This window comes from Priapulus caudatus, unplaced genomic scaffold (assembly GCF_000485595.1).
Source record: "Priapulus caudatus unplaced genomic scaffold, Priapulus_caudatus-5.0.1 Scaffold715, whole genome shotgun sequence".
In the NCBI taxonomy this organism is placed as follows: Eukaryota; Metazoa; Priapulida; class Priapulimorpha; order Priapulimorphida; family Priapulidae; genus Priapulus; species Priapulus caudatus.
In genome coordinates, this window is record NW_014577776.1 from 82,308 (window position 1) to 104,739 (window position 22,432).

The window sequence follows — 22,432 nt, forward strand, 5'->3', positions numbered from 1 at the left end:
GATGGCGATACAGTAGCATTGGTTTTTAACATTTTCTACCGAAAGGTGTCGCTTTTGTTATCACGGATGGGGAGCAAGTTGAGGTTGCAAGAAACCAGAAACTACAGCTCCGTATTTTGATGAAATTTAATTTTCATCGTATTCCCACTGATCATGGCGGCTTCCGACTCGTTAGAAAACATTTTTAGTGAGTTATTAGAGTTTACGTAGTCCTGGGAAACTATGAAACATAACGCACTGTCCATATGGACAGTGGTTGATTCATATTTTACTTTTCGCATCAAACTAGGCCTGGCCCTATGGTTTATGGATCACGTTTATTTTGTTCGTAATCATAACAATCATAACAAACTAATATTTTGTGACACTTAAACTAAAGTACTAGCTGCCGTCCTATTATTGGGGCTGCGTTGACTTTCTACGAAATAATGTTCCTAATTGTTTATCACTATGTGACATTGCCCCTCCCCCGGACTGTATCATGTAATGTATGGGTACTGCCACTACTGCTGGTAGTGGTACACAGAGAGTGACACAGATAATCAACCTATATCTCGGTACTGAATACTTCCTTAAATGAGTCGGATTGGAGTGGGGATATCAATGATTAAATCTTGGTGTAGTTTACTCGAGAATCGATAAACTTTATGTCTATGAAACAAAAACCCGTTTCCGCAACCATTATGTATGCAGTAGATTACCTCAAGGCTCAACAATTGAAAAACTGCAAATCATGTGGTACAAATGACAAGTTCTCTGCCATAGAATAGTGTTTGTATGTCAATTTGTAGCTATGTTCCCCAGAGTACTAATATACTCTAAGCACTCCTATACTCAGCTAATGCTTTTATTTTATCCCATTTATGCACAGATCAAATAACAAATCCAGTGAACTGCGAGGAGAACTGGGAGCAGATAATAACGTTTTGTGATCAGGTGAACAGAGAGCATGAGGGTCCACAGACAGCCTGCAAACTCATCAGTCACAAAATACAGTCACCACAGGAGTGGGAGGCTCTTATTGCTCTCTCAGTAAGCTACTTCACTAGTTATTGATGTTTCTTTTATATCAGGGGTAGGAATTAACTTTTGAAGAAGGGAGTCCAACGGACTCCCTGCCCTCAAAAAGAGGGAGTCCGCAGTCTGAAGTTCAAAAGTTGCGTGCTTATTTTTATTTTGAAGATTCATGCGGTTGCACGTCTGCCAAATTGTCTTTGGACATTTGCTGAAAAAATACGGCAATTCCGCGAGGCCGTACTCTTGGAACGAGCTAGTTAGTATAGCAGAATTTTCAGGGAGTCACACGGACTCCTGCATATGTCAAATCAGGGAGTATTTGACTCCGGACTCGCATTAATTTCGCACCCTGTTGTATAATGCTAAAATGTTCATGAAAGTGATGCATACATGTCATTTATAGGTAGCAGATTGTATGATGTAGATTATAAATAAAGTTGTCTTCATAAATGTACAGTTTAGAATTATTTTGAAACAATCATACACAGAGGTGATATTTTGCAGGTGCTTGAACATTGTGCAAAGAATTGCGAGAAAAGATTCCATCAAGAAATAGGAAAATTCCGTTTTTTAAATGAAATGATAAAGCTGGTGTCTCCAAAGGTAAGATTATATGATATATGGAATTGCTGATCCATTATCAATGGGAATGCCAATAGCTGGTCAACTTCATTATATTCCATTTTTAGCACAAATATAATAATACAGAATTGTGCCTATACCTTTTCTATCATAGACACATGAGGTAAAATATACATGCTTTTCGTTCTATTCATTCCCTAGTACTTGGGGAATAAAACATCGCCTAGGGTTCATGTTAAAGTTATCGAGTTGATGTATCAGTGGACGTTAATAGCACCACATGAGCCAAAAATCAAGGAGGCATATGAGATGCTTAAACGCCAAGGCATTGTAAAGCAGGACCCAATACTTCCTGCATCGCCTGTCAGAAATATCCAGGTACAGCCATGTGCACATTTTGTCATTATAAAGTTTTTATATTGTTGGTAGTGTTAAATCAGTAGATTTTAAGACAGTGTAGTTGTTTTGTGAGTGCATATGACAATTTCAATCACATATTTTTCTCATGTAATTTTTTCATTTTGTATTTATATTATTTTGTAAAGTTGGTGTGGTGTAGCATGAATTATGCTGTCCAGATATCTGAATAATGCTATACAATATACTATGCAGTACATGCTATACAAGTTGCTATGTGGAAATGACTAGTTCTATGCATGAACTGTAAAGATTTGTAATTGACGTTATGCAGTTGACCATTAACCGTATTATTTTATAGCCATTATTATTAGTCATGAGAAGTTCATTCTATACTAAAAATTCTGGCAGGTGCTCATACTTAATAGTAATATGATGTTTTCAGTATGGAAATACGGGAGTGGTTCCACCCAGTCCCCGCAGAAATGAATTAGCTATAGATGCAGATAAACAGAAGGTATTGAATTTAGAACAACTATATTCTTCATATTTATATGAAAGTGACAATTTTTTGCGATAACGATTTAATTGGTAAATATTTGATAATAAGTGATATGTGTACAAGAATTTCCTGTTCATGTTTGTGGGTATCTGCAGAACTTATAACAAGTGGAACGACAATCGGTTAGTAAATAATGTGGCTAAAAGGTGTCTTTGTTATTATTCTTTTGCAGTTATTATCAAAGTTATTAAAGAGCAGAAATCCGGATGATTTGCAAGCAGCGAATAGACTCATCAAGAATTTGGTTAGGGAGGTGTGTTTTATACTAGTCTACATTTATTTTTCCCTTGAAATATACCAGTAACCCAACCTGTTATTTCAATGTGGGTAGGTGAAAAATCTTACCTATTTACTACCATTTACCTATTTATTAACTAATTATTTATAGGTATAAATTGATGGGGCAAAATTGATTGACATTGACATTGCATGCCTAATTTACTGTTCATGATGGAAAACTTTTAGCAACAGCTAAAAAATAAAAAATACTTGTTGTATCTAGGTTATTGTTTTTTGTTGTTGTAAATGACATGTTTATATATGTTGTTTTCAATCATTATTTTTAATAAACATAGTGAATATTGTCATGTATAGGATGCTGCCAAATCCGAGAAAGTGAGTAAGCGTATATCCGACTTGGAGACAGTAGGTAACAATGCAAAGCTGCTGGCGGATATGCTGTCAAACTACAGCAGTGCAACAGCAAGCGCAGAAGATCGAGAGCTAATGAAAGTAAGAAATTCCTTTGTTTAGTCAATGTTGGTTAAAGCTTAAAGTGGATTACGCACTTAAACCAATTTTAACTTGTGACTTCATTTCTAAACGTTTATTCTACTTAATTCAAAAGATGTCCTATGCATTTGAATTAAAGTTATATGAGGAGTGAAGTGAGACAAAATAGAATATGTTACTCTTAATGGGTTTCTTGCATTTTTAATCAAACATCAATATTAATTATGCAAATAAGAAAAACCACACTAATTAATTTTGGTTTGTTTTGTTCTGACAAGGAACTTTATGTGTCCTGCGATAAGCTTCGACCCAGCCTCTTCAGGCTAGCAAGTGAAACAGATGATGATGCCATTGGTAAGCACATTTTCACACTTACCCCATGCTAAGGGATTTGATCATATGGAGCAGGTACAATGTAATCACACCATATACTCAGGCTATTCAAGCAATGCGTGAAGTAACGTGTTCAAGTTTGAAACAAACAACTGATCCATAATTCAAAATGTTGGTACATGTTGCCTATATTGTGGAACTGATAGAAGTATACAATGTCATTAGTGCATATAGTTACAGTACGTGCAGAAGTGCACGATTATCCGGATTCATGCCCTTTAATTTAGAACTGGTATAACTCTTAATCATCCCCCGATATTATTGATAATGCATAATGTTTTACATTCTGTTAATCGGATTTGAACGTAATGGTACGTCGTTGTAGGCGATGTGTTGAAAGCGAACGACGAATTGACTCGTGTGATGGAGCGCTACAAAGCAGTTATCATTGACGACAACCCTGTGCAGTTAGTAGCTGATGCAAGGCAGGAGAATGGCGAACGTCTATTGGGAAGTACACATAAAGGTGCAAAGCTATTTCCCATTGTAACTTAGTTCTTTGCAAATCGATAAATTTGATACAGCAGTTGATAGACACCACAGCTGAGAGGAAGTTCTATTGACTAGGGACATACATCTGTAGTTATAGGTGGGAGTAACATAATATACTGACCATAGAGATCTTCTTGCTTGTTGATATATAGATGCTGTTGGCATAGCTGGGGTTTTAAGCAGGAGCAAGGTGTGTTGATCAGGAGTGTGTACTTGTCGTTTATAGCTGTGGTTGTAGGTGTGAGTAAGGTATATTGGACCAGCGGTCGTGTGCATGTTGGTTGTAGGTGTGGTTGTAGGCTGTAAGAGTATATTGACCAAGGGTTGCTGTGCAATGGTTGGTTAGAGTCTGGGGTTTTGGTAGCGTTGTGAGTAAAGTAATATTGACGCAGGTCGTGTGCATGTTGGCTTATAGCTGTGGTTGGAGGCTGTAAGGTATATTGACCAAGGTTGTGTGGCATGGTTGGGTTAGAGCTGGGCGGTATGAGTGTGAGTAAGGTAGTATTGACCAGGGTGTGTGGCATGTTGTTAGAGCTGGGGTTGTAGGTGTGAGTAAGGTATATTGACCAGGGTCGTGTGCATGTTGGTTAGAGCTGGGGTTGTAGGTGTAAGGTATATTGACCAGGGGTCCGTGTGGCATGTTTGGTTAGAGCTGGGGTTGGGTAAGGTGTGAGTAAGGGTATATTGACCAGGGTCGTGTGCATGTTGGTTGTAGGTGCAGCAGGTCCCTCTTTGTTGGACCTGGACACGACCAGTACCTCGCAAGCAGCCCAAATAGCTGATAGCGCGCTTCTCGATGCTGACCTCTCGGCCATGGGTAGGTGCCGTAATCGTACTGCTACTGCTGTGGCTGGTGGTGTTGTTAGCCGTAACCTGCGAATGGCGGAAATCAGTTGTTACACCTGTGATTAATTGTCCGCAAACTCAACTGATCGATCACGTGATGCCGTATCTTCAAACTTTTATAAAGTGCACGAAAGAGTAATTATTCAGAACACTTTGGTGAAATTAGGAGCAGTTGTGTATAGTTGGCACGGGATAAATAGCGAGTTATTCACATCGTGTGCCAAATTAGCATAAAGATGAATACAGTTATGCAATCTCTCTCAGGGGTAGAAATTAACTTGTAAACAAGGGAGTCCAACAGACTTCCTGCCCTCAAAAAGAGAGAGTCCGCAGCAAAATGAGGGAGTCCACAGTCTGAAGTTCAAAACTGAAGATATTAACAATAAGACATGTGCTTATTTTGAAGATTCATGAGGTTGCACGTCTGCCAAATTTTCTTTGGGCATTTGCTGAAACATACTGCGAGGTCGTGCTCTGGAACGAACTATTTAGTATAGCAGAATTATCAGGGAGTCACACGAACTCCTGCATATGTCAAATCAGGGAGTCCGACAGTATATCAGGGCATATTTGACTCCGGACTCGCGTTAATTTTGCACCATGCTCTCTATGTCAGGTATGTCAGAATTTACGAATGACAGTATGCACCTCACTCCAGCTAAGACTGCAGCAACACAGAAATCAGCTAGCAGTCTCTCTGAACTGGACGATATTTTTAGTGTGCCGGGGACGGCAACTCAGCCAGCAAATAGCAATGTAAGTACTTGTGGTTTGACAGGTCAATAGTGTTAGTAGGACACTGGACATGATGACTAATAATGATGGTGATGATGATGATGATGATGATGATGATGATGATGATGTATAATAATAACAAAAACAACAACAACAACTATAAAAACAATAACAATAACTTCCCTTTGTTTCTTATATAGCAAGAATAATGTATTTCTTTTTCGATGTTGTTCAATTTCTGCTTTTGATTGAATTATATTTAGATAGTTTTATAAAACTCTTAAACTTATCATCAAATCACATCATAATTGCAGCATGATTTTTATTCGCACGTCACTCGATAAGCTCGTGGCTTTACGTCTCGTCTACAGGTGTTTGACGACTTTGTTAGTGCGTCAGTGTCAGCTCCCGCGGCTCCGAGGGCTCCTCTCTATCACACACCGCCACATGTAACGCTGCCCCCAGTTGCTGCCTTGCCGAGCGGCCCGCCGCCGGCCTACCCTGCACCCTCGACGTTCAGTACGGCCGAGCAGGTACGGCCAACGATGGCGGCCGCCGTCGTGCCGACCCAATCACTGCTGCACGGGACGTCGGAGGAACTTCACAATGTGTTTCTGCAATCCAGCTCTCACTACTCGGCCGCGGCTGCGATGAAACACGACCCGGGTGAACTCGTGGGTGAGTATGCGGCGCTGAGCCACGTCAGTTGTCGTGTCAGCGTGTGCTGCGTTGTTGGCGGCCCCCCCTAGATTTTGGAGCAAAATGTAAAAAATTAATTGTTCTACTAAAAGAGAATTGTCGTAGTCAGAATGAAGGCTGTACATGTTACATGTACTTAAAAGTGCCTCAAATACCGTCTCCTGCGATCTACATTTTCAAAATGTTCTGTGTGAGGACCCCCAGACCCCCCCACCTGTTTCTCACCCCCTTCTTGAAATCCTGGATTCGCCACTGCCCCTCCCCCCCAGGAACTTGGTCAGCCTACGGCCCTGCTAACGTTCACGTCTCCAGGTCCGATGCCGATGGTGCCGCAGCAGGCTGTGTCGACGTCACCTGCGAAGTCGAGCGAGCGTCCGGTAGCGAAAGGACTGGACGAATTGGATGCAATCGGTCAGAAGCTCATCGAGCAGCAGATGCCTATCGACATGTTCGTGTCGGGACAAAACAAGTACGTGTACCAACGTATCAGCCAGCGAGCCGTGCAGCCGTGATATTCACGGTCAGTTTTGAAACTGCACGGCCAAAAAAATTAAAAAATTAAAAGATTTAAACATGAAAAAATTTTCTGGGGGAGGCCCCCCATACGCCCACAATGAAAGGTGGAGGACCCCTTCTCATACTCTCCCCCCTGGCTAGTACCCTGACGTGTACTGCGGATGCACAGCTTGAGCTATAGTTGTACAGTCATGCTGGCATGTGTCGTGGCGGCACGTATAACTTACATGCTCGTGTCGTACGTTTCGCTGATCACCGTTTGATGATAACAATGACACCGGCTAGGTAAAGAAACGTGTTTCTACCAGCAGATTATGTAATCGTTTACAGAATGGATTGCTTTTAACGTACAGTTGTATTAAAGTATTGTCTAATTGGGATTTTTTGTGGCAGTAGAGTTAATCAGGATAGATTAATTCTAGTGAGTCACCATTGTGTGCTACTTCAACTAATTAGCCTTCAGTAGTTACAACGCAGGTGAGCTCATTTGGAATATTTGTTATGCATCACAGGTTTCAGCCTCCTAGGAAGACGCCAATGAATCTTATGCAGAAGTCGGCCCCTGCTGTGTCGGCTACCATGACAGCAGCCTCCAGCGCGATTACAAAGACGACGAGTACTCCAACGAGCCCTGCTCAGGTGCTACCGCTCACAGACCTGTTTATACACCTGGAAAATGTCCAACCAGGTACTGGCTAGTTTCATCGATTTGCAAAACCTACGATTGTTTCTCGTGAGTAGAGGACTGCGTGAGAAATGGTGCTGAAATAGATCATAAATCCAATGAAATTATCTAAATATTATCACTACTATCGTAACGTATGTTAACTAACATAGAACTTGAAATTATTATTTCTCAAATAAATCGAAAAATATTAACGTAGACAAATTAGGTGTCACCCATTAAGCGGACATATTACTGATTACTCCAGCATAATAATTACCACAAGTTTGTGCTGTTATCTGCTATGAAACGGAAAGTGAACGGCGAACTTGCTCTTGCATTCCTGAGATTCCAAAAATGAAATCTGAAAATGATTCCACAAATACAAGCGCCTGTGATGTAAATTGTTCTAGGCTGGTACGTACCATAACTCGACGTGCAGACTAAGGTGTACAGATAGGGTACTAGTAGATAGCAGGGGGAAACTTTTTTCACGGGAGCTGTTTTTCAAAAGTCTATGGGAAAAATGGCGTCAACAATTTTACGGGAGCTATTGTGAGCCTCACGGGAGCGATTTCGGATGTTTGAAGAGCGAATCGCTCACCACTCCCGTGTATTTTTTACCCTGGTTGATAGTATCTCATTGGATTTGAGAATCATGTGCCATGTAACTTGTAAGATGTGTAATCGTCATTTGTAACCAAATATACTTTGAAATGCAGATCAGTGCATACATCGTGAAAATAGTATAATATCTGAATGTTCAAAGACACATTTTCTGTGATACCGTATACGATTGTTGTTACACAAGGAGTTTCGGTAAGTATCAGAGCGGTCTGGAAAACATGAGAATGGTTAGAAAAAACATCAGAAATCATTACTTTAAAATACGCTTTCCTGTTTACAGGTACCTTGTCACCATTAAACGTTTATGACAAAGGGGGGCTGAGGACAGTCATGCATTTTGCGAAGAACGCGCCGAGGGAAGATGTGGCGGTCATGGTTGTCTCTACAATAAACATGAACACTGTGTCTGTAAAGGGCTTCACATTCCAAGCAGCTGTGCCGAAGGTAGCCGAAGCTCTGCAGATAACAAGGCAGACTTGCATTTTACGCATTAGCTGTTTTCTTGATTTGGTTTTGGTGCTTTTCTGTTTTAATTACTGTATTTATCTCTTATCTGCATTTTTTCTCAACACATGCTAAATGACCATTCAATGAGTCCAGTGCAGCTCTTATTATCCCTACGCTCTGCAAAGTAAAGGATGACATACGTTTATATCCAAATGACCTGGTACAATGCTGCATCGGTTACTGCGGCATGTTCCAGGAATGTATTCCAAACAGTATACACGGGAACACTAATGCAAGCATTCCTCCTTCCATGGGTGAAAATAATCGGGATATTACTGTAATGTAATACAAGAATTTCTGCTTCCACAGGTGATGAAGGTAAAACTTCAGCCGGCATCTGCAGCAGATCTTCCTGCTTTCAATCCGATTCTGCCTCCAGCTGCGATCACACAGGTTATGCTGCTCGCAAATCCACTAAAGGTGACTAATAAGCTTAAACTATTGCTGAGAGGGTCTATGCCGGAACGTAGCCTGGTACTATCTAATATGCCGGACCAAACCTCGCCTACTCCACCAATGAGTCTAGGGAGTCGGCTACCCCTACTCCCTAACCCTAGCCCTAACCCTAACCCTAACCATATCAGATAGGTACCAGGGTACGTTCCGGTATACCTGACCGTACCCAGGGTACGTTCCGGCAGTACCCTGGGGGACATAGACCCTATGAGCTAAACTATTGTCCAAATCTAATCGGCCATCCTCTCTTACTGTGTACTGTGTTAATGTCGTGACGAAGTTTAACCTGGATTTCGGATGTGTTTGTTTGGTACCTATCCTGATTTAGATCAGGATCGGTAAGGTTTAGATTGATCGTGCATCAAATACTGCTTACGATCTGATTGGTTGTTGCCACGGCATAAGCAAAGGGTTTCAGAAAACTAATAGTGAGTTTTGAATCTTTTGATGAATACCTCAACGACCATATTTATAATCACGAGTGATCTTGATATAGGCATATATATATATATATATTTGTAACCATTATTCCCTATGGTATCTGATAGATGCATTAGAATTCTACATAACAGGCCATTTTATTCAAACCTGTGACCTATTTTTCTAACTGTGCATGAAACTGGTTATTCTACTACCCAGCTGTGAAATATTCGTTTAAATATGTGCGATTTTCTATTGTACTCAAACCGTTGTGCTGTTTTTACAGGAAAAAATCAAGCTGAAATACAAAATCACGTACTTGATGAATGATAATCAGGTAGTAGAGGTTGGAGATGTGGAGAACTTCCCCATTCCTTGACATCGTTCCTGGGTGTGTTAGCTCGTTCTGTACGGAAAATGCATTGCATGTAGGTAGGTTACACTTGCAATGTATGATGATGCTGTGATTCCATATTACAGACACACATATGTATACGTACATACACAAGCACATGCTCACGCGCGTTCGCGCACGTATACACACACACTTGTGTGTATACATATATATATATGTTACCATGTATATGTTATCCTGTACCGTTTGACTGTGTCCTTGGATATCAGTAGAGTTTGAATGTTCTAAATGGAATTTAACCGTTTTATGGAATTTAGACCGAGTCTGAACAAGAAATCTCAAAAATCTAATGTTAGGATGTATATGAATCTGCAAAAATAAATTTCTGATTAAAGATGTGCTATGGCACAGATATCACTTGTGTTCGTATGTATGATCAAATCTGATGTTATTGAGTGTGTTGTTATATAGTGTCTCTATGTATTCTCATCGGGTGAAAAAAGCACGGAGAATATAATGAAATCCTGCCTGAAAATATTGTGTGCTTCACATTGCCTGTGTGGGCAACTAAAATCAACTGACTGCAGAGATATTTGCAGATGCGTGATGTTTTAGTGCTGGTAAGGTTTTCATTTGTCTAGAGTGTACGATCAATCTATGCTGTTAACGGGCTCTCTGAAGTTTGTTTGTCTGTTGGCTATATACAGTTAGGTATATAAAATACAAATAGATAATCGTTGGTGGTTCTGAAGAGCATAATTTTACAACTAATGTTGATATGTGTTAATGTGAAACCATAACATCTATGATATTGTTTTCCGCTTTTGTTATATTTTGACATTGAAAATCCCGTCAGTAGTAATAGTTAAACAGGAAAATCACATGATTAATGTTAACAATCAAAATAGGATGTCACGGTGGCACGAAGTTTCATGATTGTCCGGAATTGAAAATGTTAATTTTTGCTTGCCAGCTGATGTTATTTTGTTATGCCTTCTATTCGGGAAATGATATTGTGAGATTCGATGTGCATATAAGGAATTCTTTCCCTGTATATATGTATGGCATATTCTGTGCTTATCAATTATTTTTCAGTTTGGCTACGTTATGTGTGTTGTTAATCAGGTGGTTAATGGCATAACTGCAGTTAGGATTTTGTGCCATACATTAGAAATTGCAGGTTGGACAATAATGTGTAAAAAACTCCAGAAGAACTCCAAAATTCCAGATAATGCGATTTTTATTAATGTAAATGCATTAAAAGTGTTTTGCTATTCAGTCAATAAAATGGTCGTACTTTTCTAGCTGCAAATGTCATGTCAAGGTTTAAGGAAATCTATGCTAGCCTCTTATAACTCAACATATCCCATCTGTCGAGCATGTACGTTATATAATATATTGAATATTACTAAACATTGATTCTTATTTTGACTTGATGACTCTATAATTCTGGTTTTAGTAAGTAACTTATCATGTCCTGTAGCAAGAAGCCAGTGCACATTCTCATATTTGACACAGTCAGATGCAGCTTGTGGAATGGCATGAGCATCTGTTCGTCCGACCGTCCGTTGGTCAACAATGTGGGCACAAATCTAAGTGGCATGACGTCCGGTGTCGGTATTCGGGACATAAGGGTGCCATCCGAAAAGACATTAGGATGTCAACTCAGGGGGGGGGCGTCAAGGAACAAAGGGTAGAAAGGAGAGAGGAAGGAGGGTTATTCCCCCAATTGAAACGGCTTGACCTATGCTCTTGATATTAGAGCGTCATGGTGAGAAAATCTGTAACCGCCGTAAAATTTGAGCTACCCAGAAGGGTAGTGGGGGAAAAGAACAGATTTTAGACATTCTCTGATGACATGGTGGGACAGACCGAGTGAAAACTTTTTTTTGTTTTAGCGGCGATCTACCGTTTTTATGGCTTTATTGAAAGGACCATGAAATGTGCTTTCCGCTGATGTGCAAAGAGTAACTTAGCCGTGACCTTTTGACCCTCAAGAAGATGGTTCAACGTTGATGTCACTGTTACCACAGACAGGCTTGACCTACGGTTTGATATTCGGGATGTAGGGGGGGGGGGCAATCAAAAAAGAGATGAGGTCGAAGCTGGGGGTCAAGGGTTAAATGTTATAAAGTGGAAAGGAAGGGGGAATATGGGTGACCAGCATTGGGGAAATGCGGAATTGCAGCACAAATGTAAACTGTTTGACCTATGCTCTTGATATTCGGTATATAGAGTCACGGAGAGAAAAACCATCACTTTGGCAAAATTGGAGGTTACAGATCAAAGGGCAGTGGTGCAAAAGCCATATTTCAGACATTTTTGAAGAACGTGGTTTTACACGCGCATCATATAGACAAGCAGGCAGGCATTTTGCACGAAACTGGCAGATTAGAAGTCATTAGGTTTTTGTTCGCAGGACTAGATGGCAGAGGCAGCTGTGTACGCTGACCAGACCGTTCATGGGTTTCCATAGCTGCGTATGGCGTCCAAGCGAAAAACTCATACACACCCTGAACAGCTATTTGTGCATGCCGATCAGGCTCGAATATACCTGTGAACTCGTGGCGCTATCGTAGAGCTGTACCCCGATTCTACGACGCTCATGATACCATCCCCGCGACCTCTCACGTTTCACGCCATATGTGAACATATTTGGAACTAAAATACGCGTTGCTATGCACAACTGCAATTTAGAGTACATCAGCAGAGCAGCAGCCCTCAGACGAGCACCGTCGCTCTGCGGCACTTGCCCAATATCAAACGAGTAGCTCAGTGGTATACATTTAGGATAATACTAGTAAACACAGGATATCAATATGACATTCTTGTTAAATAATAATATAATGATGTAACAATGAAGTAGAAATGGCACAATACTTATCGTAGCATAAAATGTCGGGCAGCTAACAATGAATGTAGGTTGGAGTAAATTGTTGAGCTAGTGAAATTAATAATGAAATACATCCGAATATAATCCCAATTTCACATATTTTATCGTAGGTATAATGACGACGAAATTTATGATAATAGTAATTACACGTACGATACGAATGTGGTAGTAATTAAAATGACGTGTCAGCGTTACGGATTTGCGATGATATAGTAAGTGGTTACACGATATCAACGTGGAAATGATACACTCAAGGTTTTATGCGAAATTTCATTAAATTTTTATTATCATTCTTATCCGATGGCTAACTCTTGGTGCTCTAATTAGTGAATTGTTTGGAGCGGATTTTACCTAGCCGATTACTCCCAGGCATGCCTCTCCACATTTTGAGCGCGTAGGTTTGGCCCGAAAGAATTAAATTATCTTGGCTGACAACGCGATTATAGCAACGGAAGCTGCATCCCTGCGTACACAGGCATAGAGAAAAGATTGTGGCGCGATGCTGCGGCGCAGGTAAAATTTACGTATTCTGAATACGTACTAGTCTAGAGCGGATTTTATCATGCACATTTATCCAGGGCATGCCCCTGCTCATTTTGAGCGCGTAAATTTGGCCGAAATTAATTATCTTGGCTGACAGCGAGATCAGCAACGGAAGCGCCATCCCTATGTAGGCCTACATTGGCGTATGAAAAGGATTGTGGCGCGATGCTGCGGCAAATGTGAATTGCTTAGAGCGGATTTTACCACGCATATCACTCCCGGACAGGCCCCTGCCCAGTTTGAGCGCGGTTTTGCCGGAATAAATTGTCTTGGCTGGCCGTCCGACCAGCGACGCGAGCGTCATTTCTATATGCGCATTAACATAGGAAAAGGATTATGGCGGCATGCTGCGGCCAGCGTGAAATTTCTAGGGCGGATTCTACCATGCACATATCTCTCCCGGGAATACCCCTGCTCATTTTGAGCGCATACGTTTTGCTGAAATAAACTATCTTGGCTGGAAACCCGACCAGCGACGCGAGTGCAATTCCAATGTACAATAGCATAGAAACTTGAAGGCAGGGCCGTAGCCAGAGAGGTAAATTTTGTAGGAGGCAAATGTTGTGAGTTAAAGAACAAGGAGCGAAGCGATCCAATATAGGGCGTGGGGTATGGGGCCCGCTTAAAGGCCCCAGAAGCCAACGGTTATATGGTGCTCTGTGGTGCATTCTCTGCATATATTACATCTAAATTTCTTCTCGTAATTTTTTTTTTCAGAAATTTTGTTGGAGGCATTTGCCTCCTATTGCCTAATGGTAGCTACGGCCTTGCTTGAAGGTCATCGTAATATTCGACTTACGAATTTTCACTCTGACCACAATATCCCGCCACAATCCTTTTCTATGCTATTGTACAGAGAATGGCGCTCGTGTCGCTGGTCACCGTTGCCAGCCAAGAGAAGTTTCTTCGGCCGATTTTACACGCTGAATACACTGATCTCTATATATTCAGTGGCTGAATATTCAGTGGCTATATATTCAGTGGCTGAATACGGACAGGGGCATGGCCGCAACAGATGTGCATGGCATTGGTAAAATCACAGATAATAGAATACAGATTGTGTATTCTATATCTATGGTAAATTCCTATCTCCGATCTGGCTAACCGTAGGCGTATCGGTTGTGAGTACGAGCCATAGAAATAGATAGACAACTATCTATTGTCTATCTATTTCTATGGTACGAGCCTATGCCATGCTGAGAACATAATATATTATGTTCTCAGATGCCATGGTACGAGCCATATCAATGATACGAGCAGAGCAGACGGATGGCTAGCAGATCATCTACCAGGTGGCGTGAACATCGTTTTCAAAATGTCTGCGCACATAAACGTTTTGTTATGTTTTTGTTATGAAACCTAGAAATGTGAGTTAAAATGTTACTTGTTCGAATAGGCTTAGTAAAACTAGAAACTTGTTACAAGTTTATAGTTTTACTAAGCCTATTCTGATCAAATCGTTCTAGCCAAATCGTTTATTCGACTTCATATACGCCGTTGCCGTCGGCTTTGCCTCACTAAACATTGTCGGTGTTGTCGTTGGGGTGTTATGGTTAGGGTTAGGGTTAGGGTTAGAATTAGGGTTAGGGTTAGGCACATTGGTTTTATTGGGACCCATGTTCTCTATCCTTGGGCCGTTAGGGCCAGGGTTAGAATTAGGGTTAGGGTTAGGCACATTGGTTTTATTGGGACCCATGTTCTCTATCCTTGGGCCTTGTCGTTGGTCAGACTCGGAGTCAGACTCACAGAGTGCAGTGCCAGTAGTCTGAGTAGAATAAATAGATTCAGAATAATGTAGATTACTGCCATACTGCTAGCTCCAAGAAACGGTATTGCTAGAGTTAGAATACCCCTATATTGACGTCTATTAGAAATCAGTTAAAAATTGGCTCGAAAATGTGGTACTGGTGGGTCCAAATTACCAAAGTGGGTCCAAATTACTAAAAGTGGGTCTGAATTGTTGGGTCCAAACTACGGTGGGTCCGAATTACTAGCTTCGACGTCAGTCACACAGCCTGGTCGGGTTACCATAATAAGCCCTGCTAGTCATTGTGAAGCTGTAGCCTGTACATCATGCTTGGTCTACAGGGAGTCACATATGTCATATGTTATGTGGTATTACTATAATATACGTACTTTACTTGGCTTGCCAGTGTTTTGCACACAGAAGATAGAACATACTCTGACCAACATAGTGACCAACATAGTGAGGCTGCAGTTGCGCTCATAGCCATAGGGTCTATGTCCCCCAGGGTACTGCTGGAACGTACCCTGGGTACGGTCCGGTATACGGGAACATACCCTGGTAACTATCTGATATGGTTAGGGTTAGGGAGTAGGCGTAGGCGACTCCCTAGACTCGTTAGTGGAGTAGGCGAGGTACGGTCCGGCATATTAGATAGTACCAGAGTACATTCCGGTGTACCGGACCGTACCCAGGGTACGTTCTGGCAGTACCCTGAGGGACATAGACCCTCTCAGCTGCAGTTGCTTGCGCTGAACCACTGGCACTGATCTTTCCTGTTATGGTGATCTCTCCTTAACCCATTATCCTTAACTAACTATATCATCATTAAATTAATTTCTTTCCACAGAGCCAGCAATATCTACTCTACCAATTAGAGGAAACCAGCACGTAATTTTGGAAGAGCTATAAAAATAACCATGCCTAAAGTGATTTCAAGAAGCATTGTTGTTCAAGACTCTAAAGATACTGAAGAATATGGTGAAAAACCATTGCATGTTTACTATTGTTTGTGTGGATCAATGGCTCTTATTCTTGGTAAGAAAATAAAATAACTTGTGCACACAGATCAGACAGTGGAACTTATGCACATAGAAAATTTACTGTAGTATACATAATGTCAGGGGATAGTAATGACAAAATGTTACAGAATAAACACCAAATTTTTCATTATTAACCCCTGATAATGTATATATTCATGTTTGATACAGATTTTGTGCATGCATATGAATGAGCAGTCTTCAGGAATGTACAGTCAGCACTATTTTATGAACTCTTATTATCATACACAGATATATTTTCAAAATTACATCGTAAGATAGGGGCTTGTAATTTTACAAAATATCCTATGATTACATGTAAAAATAGAAAGCGTTTATTAATTGTTACTCCACTAGGATTTGGTTTAATTATCATGTACCTAATGTTTTTTCAGACTGTTCAATAGATAAGTTGCCAATGCGAAGAAGAGACAATGCTCGAGTGATAGATGGCAGTAAGCATGCTCATAAACTCACATGTGATCAGGATGAGACAGTTTACCTGAGGTGGTATGTATGACACATAGAAACTGGTGGTGTGTGGCTGCTATCTTTATTGCATAATTTTTATGATTTTTTTTAAGTTCTAAGTAAGTAATTCTGTGATTATATAACACAAATATAAATAAATTTTCTTTAAAGATTATTTCCTGAATTACTAGGTAACTGTCCCAGACACTAATAATTTCTTGATTCAATTCAATCTGTGACCATTTAAATGGATTCTTCATATCATGGCAGGTATTAAATCACATTATCTATAGCTTCAGCATAGTTTACAATAATACCCCATTTGAAAGTTACATTTTATTTTAGGCCTGAAGGTATTGAAAAACAGCTAAGGAAAAAGTGCAACAGGTAGGTCATTAAGGCCAAACAAAATATAGATGCGTTTCCCATTACAGTGATAAAAAGTTTAGAGCATTTATGTAGGTAAAAACATTTTTGTCTAAAATATTTACTGCTAGGTGATTTTTTAATGGCTGTTGATGCTTTATGTTAACTCACCAAATGTTGACAAAAATATGTATTTCTTGTGTCTCCTTTGAAGGTGATTACAATAGATGTAAAGTGGGCTCCTCGTGTTGCCCGCCCTGTAACTCGGTGCCATCTGCCTGCAATCATTGTCTTTCAGTGCAGCATTGAATTTTGAACTGGCTATAAGTGTTTAGTTAACCTCACAATTTTCAAAGTGACCCTTTGTTTCTGCAGCTGTGGATTATTGCTATACTACCAGCACCAGAAAGGCAGCAGTGTTACATTTGTTGTCCAAGGATCTCTCGTGAAAGCACCCGAGGGCGGAATCAAAACTGATAAAGCTGTTCAGCCACCCCCGAAAAAAGTATTTTTTCATTCTCATCGATTAAAAGATTTTTCTTAATTTTCTTTGCATTAATGTGACCGTGGTGATTTATGTCTGTTGCCATGATTATATCACGTACGGTTATGACTTATGACCATGCTGAGATCATGTGGCTGTGGCCATGTTGATCATCAAATTGTCATCGTATGCATCATTGCGTGTGTGCGTGCGTGCGTGCGTGCGTCCGTGGTGTGCGTGGTGTGCGTGCGTGCATGTGTGTGTGGTGTGCGTGCGTGCGTTTGTTATAAATAATAATTTATTGTGTTTGATCTAGGTGATGATGACCAAACACACAAAGAACATGGGAAAGTTTAGCTCTGTCACTGTATCTACTGTGGAAGCAGAAGAAGAGGAGATTGAAGCTGTAAGTAGTAAAATCATACCGCTTCTCATTACTCACCATATGTGGCAGTGCTAACTATCTCATGGCTTCTTATTACCATGTTGCAATAGAATTAAAATATTAACCAGTTAAATTACTATTCAAATTTCAGTAAGCGATTCATGCGTAACATAAAAGCATGAATCATTTTGAATTTTTTTTTGTCAGAGAGAAGTGGCAGATTCATATGCGGCGAATGCACGAGTTATTGAAAAGCAGATGGAGAGGAAGGGGCTTGTAAAGCGGAAAGCAATGGAACAGGTAGGTCAGATATACTTTTGAAACCCCACCAGATAAATCATCAATGGTTTGGGTTTGGTAATGATCACCTCTGTATGTCATATGGAGAATGATTCAATATATTGAATTAATTGAAATAATTGAATTATGTGTATTGTCTAATCGAACCTAATTGGATTGTGTTATAGATGTATAATATTGTAATGGTCTATGTATTCAGGGCCGTAGCTAGCAGGGGGGGGGGGGCAGGGGGCAGCTGCACCGCCCCCCCAAAAAAGAACCCAGTGAAGAATAATGGGAACTTAAGATTAGAAAATACTCGCTTAACCGTTTGGGGAGTTTTAGGTATGTAACCTACCTGAAATGGCTGGAAATGGCATTTCAGAGCTTCTATATTTCAAAATTTCCTGGGACGGGCATGCCCCCAGACCCCCCTAGAAGCGAGCAGCTCCGGCGCCTGTTCATCTTGCTCCCCCATACATTAATTCCTAGCTACTGCCTTGGTATTGTAAGCCCAAACTTATTAGAAAACCATTTATAGTACCCATAATTAGCCTTATTCGTTACACTCTGATATTTTCCTAAATAAATGCATTCTGAAATTCACCATGTATAATTTGACAATTAATGCCTACTGGAATTAATATTTTGGCAATTTGCATTTTCAGGCACCAGTCAAGGAAGAAGTGAAGAAAAGCAGACCTAAAGGTACCCTCCTGGATTATAAGTGACTTGCTGATCTGTAAGTTTGTATAATATCATTCCGTATTGTCATATATTTCAATATAACCAAGGTTTCCTATCATTATAGAGAATAGGTTCATCATTTATGTATGTGTTTGTATATAATTTCTCACCTGTTTATAGTGTAACTAAAAATTTAGAGACAGTCATCCAATGAATATGCTAACTATAACAATTCTGTTTAAATTATCATAATTATTCCAGATAATTTATGATTAGAAATAGCCCAGACCATTCTGATGTGGTTGTACCTATTCAGAGTATAAGCACAAGTGAAGTGACAGAACACATTGTTAAACATATAAGTTGTTTGCAATTTTATTTCTTACTAAATAAACAATAAGGAAGCACATAAATAGATTTTACCTTCCTTGAAAAAAGCATGTCATCACAAAAACACTAATTGATTGTTTGTTTGGTACGCGAATACTCGATGCTAAAAATACATATAATTTGTAATATGAAAAAATTTGGTAAAAACAAAAATCTCTTAAACAATCAAATCATGGCTTTGGGATATCATGGAAAAACAAAACAAATTATGAAAATTGGACAACATAAGGTTAACCGTGGCCATTTTGCTAATGGGGAGAAACGAATTCCTATGTACCTGCATAAGTCATCTTTTTGGGCCACTCACAATGATTAACCTAGCAGTAGATGTACTGTATCGTGTCGGTTTTATACTGCCCTGCTGCTAAAAGCTCAATGTCACTGAGCTGTACGGTTACAAACCGATCATGATCATCTATCATCTACTCGCTATTTCAAAACATGACAGTCAATACGATTGGAATTACATTCGCCTCTGCTTCACTGCACACTAGTGAATATGAGATGCTACCTGTATGATACAGGTCATCTCAAGTATATATGAATCTTGAAGCCTGTTAAATGTGAACTTGAACCACTAAATAAATACTAGCACATTATGGCTGTAAAGTTTTATGGTGACATACTAATGTGTACAAATTTCCTAAACAAATTTTTAAGTACTACATCATCTACATGAGTGCTAAGTATGTGATAATGCGTAAAGAATATCCTACCAACAGATTATTTATTGCATTATCGCTAAGCCCTAATTATACAGAGTATATAAATATTACACCCTAGAAATACTCTCAATATGGGCATGCAATCACACTGTTGCATACCCTGTACTTCATGTTTTTGCCATCAATAATAAATAAAACCTAGAATTAAGCTATTTGCATCACAAGACATAATCTGCAATTCTACATATGTGCTGGATTCATTGATGCCAGCTGACAGCTCAGCCTGGGATAGTGTATATCATTGCACAATTTTTTTTTACCAGAAAAGGCCATTGAACTTTAGTACAATTCATGAGTATCCAGATCAACTGCACATTCTCGCATAATTACAAATTAACGAAGTGCAACAGCTGACCAAATGTGTCATGACAATAATAATGTAGGAATGCAAAACATATCACACAGGTTTGCGCTACACCAAATGAATAGGAACACGTACCATACACCCAATCCTCATTTTTGTGTGCCAGAATCCTAAAATATAAATCCGAATATATTCATAGAAATGTCCAATGTGATTTTATGTAAATATTTGAAGATGAATGATATAATGAATTATATGTGTGTGTTCTTGTACAAGCTGGACCACACTTATTATTTGCTAATAATAGGGTTCGATGTTCGATGTAGCACAACTTAAAAACATTCACCCAACATGCATATTACTTTTTATACCTGTGATAGTGGAAGGCTTCCTGTTTGTTTTTTACTGCTTTCAATTATATATAGTGTATCTGCTTTCAAGTGTAAATCGTGGAACAAATACCAGGTAACATTTAATTTTTAAGCCCTTCCAAGATGTTCACAGGTCCCATCTAATTAAATACAAACATCAAAACATACTAAGCTACGATTTGAGATTTATGCCTCCTGCTGCATGTGTCGGAACACGTCAGCATGTGCCTCGACACAAGAATACATTTAGTCAGAAAACGTGAAAGACTTCCCAGGTCAACTAACTAACAATGGTTATATGGGAATATGCAATGCTATGACAATGTGTGATTACTGCATACTGTCTCTCTGCTATCAGCCAAACTGCATACTGAGAACTGGTTAACCAGCCACTTGTCATATGTATAGTGATGACAAAGAAGCCTGCATGCCAGACTATGTTTTTAGATTGAAAATTTCAAGCAGTAAAGTGTTCAGCTATGCAGTATCCCAGTTAAGGCATACCATCTGCATATAGTTATAGACAATAGACAAACATTATAGCCAACATGACATCACAACACATCACTTCACGTCACATCACACTATACTAAACACTATTCTACGTTTTGATTTGATTGCACTTCCAGCTTTCTTGCTATTCGTATCGTGTACAAATAGACATAATGATACATGTTATATAATAAATACTACGCACTACGTGTTTACACACCCGCCCACCCACATGCACACCTGCACACACACTGAGTTTGTATGAAACTAAAATGCATTTGTTGTCAATATTTAGTTGGTGTTTTCTAAGAAGTTTTCCAAAATAACATGAATTACTGTTTCAGCATATAACACAGATTGCAAACTATGTTGATATTAGACCAAATAACTATTGTAGGAATTGTATAAATTAGGTGGATATCATAAAATAGATTACTAAATATTCCCTCATCACTGAGCCTTGAGGTTTTCTACAAGTAATCATTTGGATTTAATTAGGCCTAATTACCATAGCGAATGTTTGTGTGTGTATGTTCCTACTCGTACCATGAATATATGTATAAGAAATTATAGCTATTATACTAATATTGGAATACATATATCCATGCTACTACTAATAATATATATTTCAAAATAAATGATTGTGCTGCATGCGTCTAAACTAGCTATAGTTAAATACAATAAATAGTTCAAAATATATTATATGTATCCACAAGTGTAGTTGGAAAATGACTAGAATTTCCTCACCCACCACCATATATGGTTTACTGTTTCGATAACGAAATAGCAATCATATTTACATACAATGGTTATTATACATTTTTAAAAACATTCTATAATTCTAAAGATAACATATACTTATTACTATCATAAATACTATGACTGATACGAAGCCGAGTATAATAAATAAACAAATTCTATGAATAAATTAGACAAGATACACAAATTAAAGAGATAAATTAGATAGATTAAAGTTAAGTATAGGGATAGTATTTCTAATAAACCTAACCATAATCTATTGATGCTGAATGTCACAATCCCCTGCTCCTTCAACTTTAGAAAATCTAACAAATTTTTTGGAAGAGGAAGCACATCTATAGTTAATACTGATACGCAAAGACTATAATAAATACGAAAACTTAGTAGACTATGGTCACACATTACATGGACCATGTATACTGATCTGTACAAGCATACAAACACACATGCTCGTTCTATATTCTATGAATGTAATGAAGTGTTCTCAAAAAGTTTTTAAAGTAGATCCTAAGACTTAGGTTTCATTAGTAACTGCCCTG

General features: G+C 39.3%; 2 protein-coding genes across 2 annotated transcripts; both read left to right on the forward strand.

Moving 5' to 3' along the window:
- Positions 1-69: 69 nt before the first annotated feature.
- Positions 70-11,385, forward strand: LOC106813026 (ADP-ribosylation factor-binding protein GGA1-like). The gene is made up of 17 exons (XM_014817071.1): positions 70-187; positions 872-1,032; positions 1,522-1,620; positions 1,801-1,977; positions 2,402-2,473; positions 2,691-2,771; positions 3,113-3,250; positions 3,529-3,604; positions 3,969-4,109; positions 4,851-4,952; positions 5,598-5,737; positions 6,088-6,394; positions 6,728-6,884; positions 7,444-7,619; positions 8,503-8,666; positions 9,039-9,149; positions 9,892-11,385. The coding sequence occupies exons 1-17, from the start codon at positions 154-156 to the stop codon at positions 9,982-9,984; spliced, it is 2,229 nt and encodes a 742-aa protein (XP_014672557.1). The 5' UTR covers positions 70-153; the 3' UTR covers positions 9,985-11,385.
- Positions 11,386-14,673: 3,288 nt separating this feature from the next.
- Positions 14,674-19,265, forward strand: LOC106813020 (UPF0428 protein CXorf56 homolog). The gene is made up of 8 exons (XM_014817062.1): positions 14,674-14,763; positions 15,991-16,178; positions 16,576-16,690; positions 16,997-17,038; positions 17,393-17,522; positions 17,818-17,907; positions 18,094-18,186; positions 18,834-19,265. Exons 2-8 carry the CDS (start codon positions 16,061-16,063, stop codon positions 18,894-18,896), a joined length of 651 nt encoding a protein of 216 aa, XP_014672548.1. The 5' UTR covers positions 14,674-14,763; positions 15,991-16,060; the 3' UTR covers positions 18,897-19,265.
- The last annotated feature ends 3,167 nt before the right edge of the window (positions 19,266-22,432 follow it).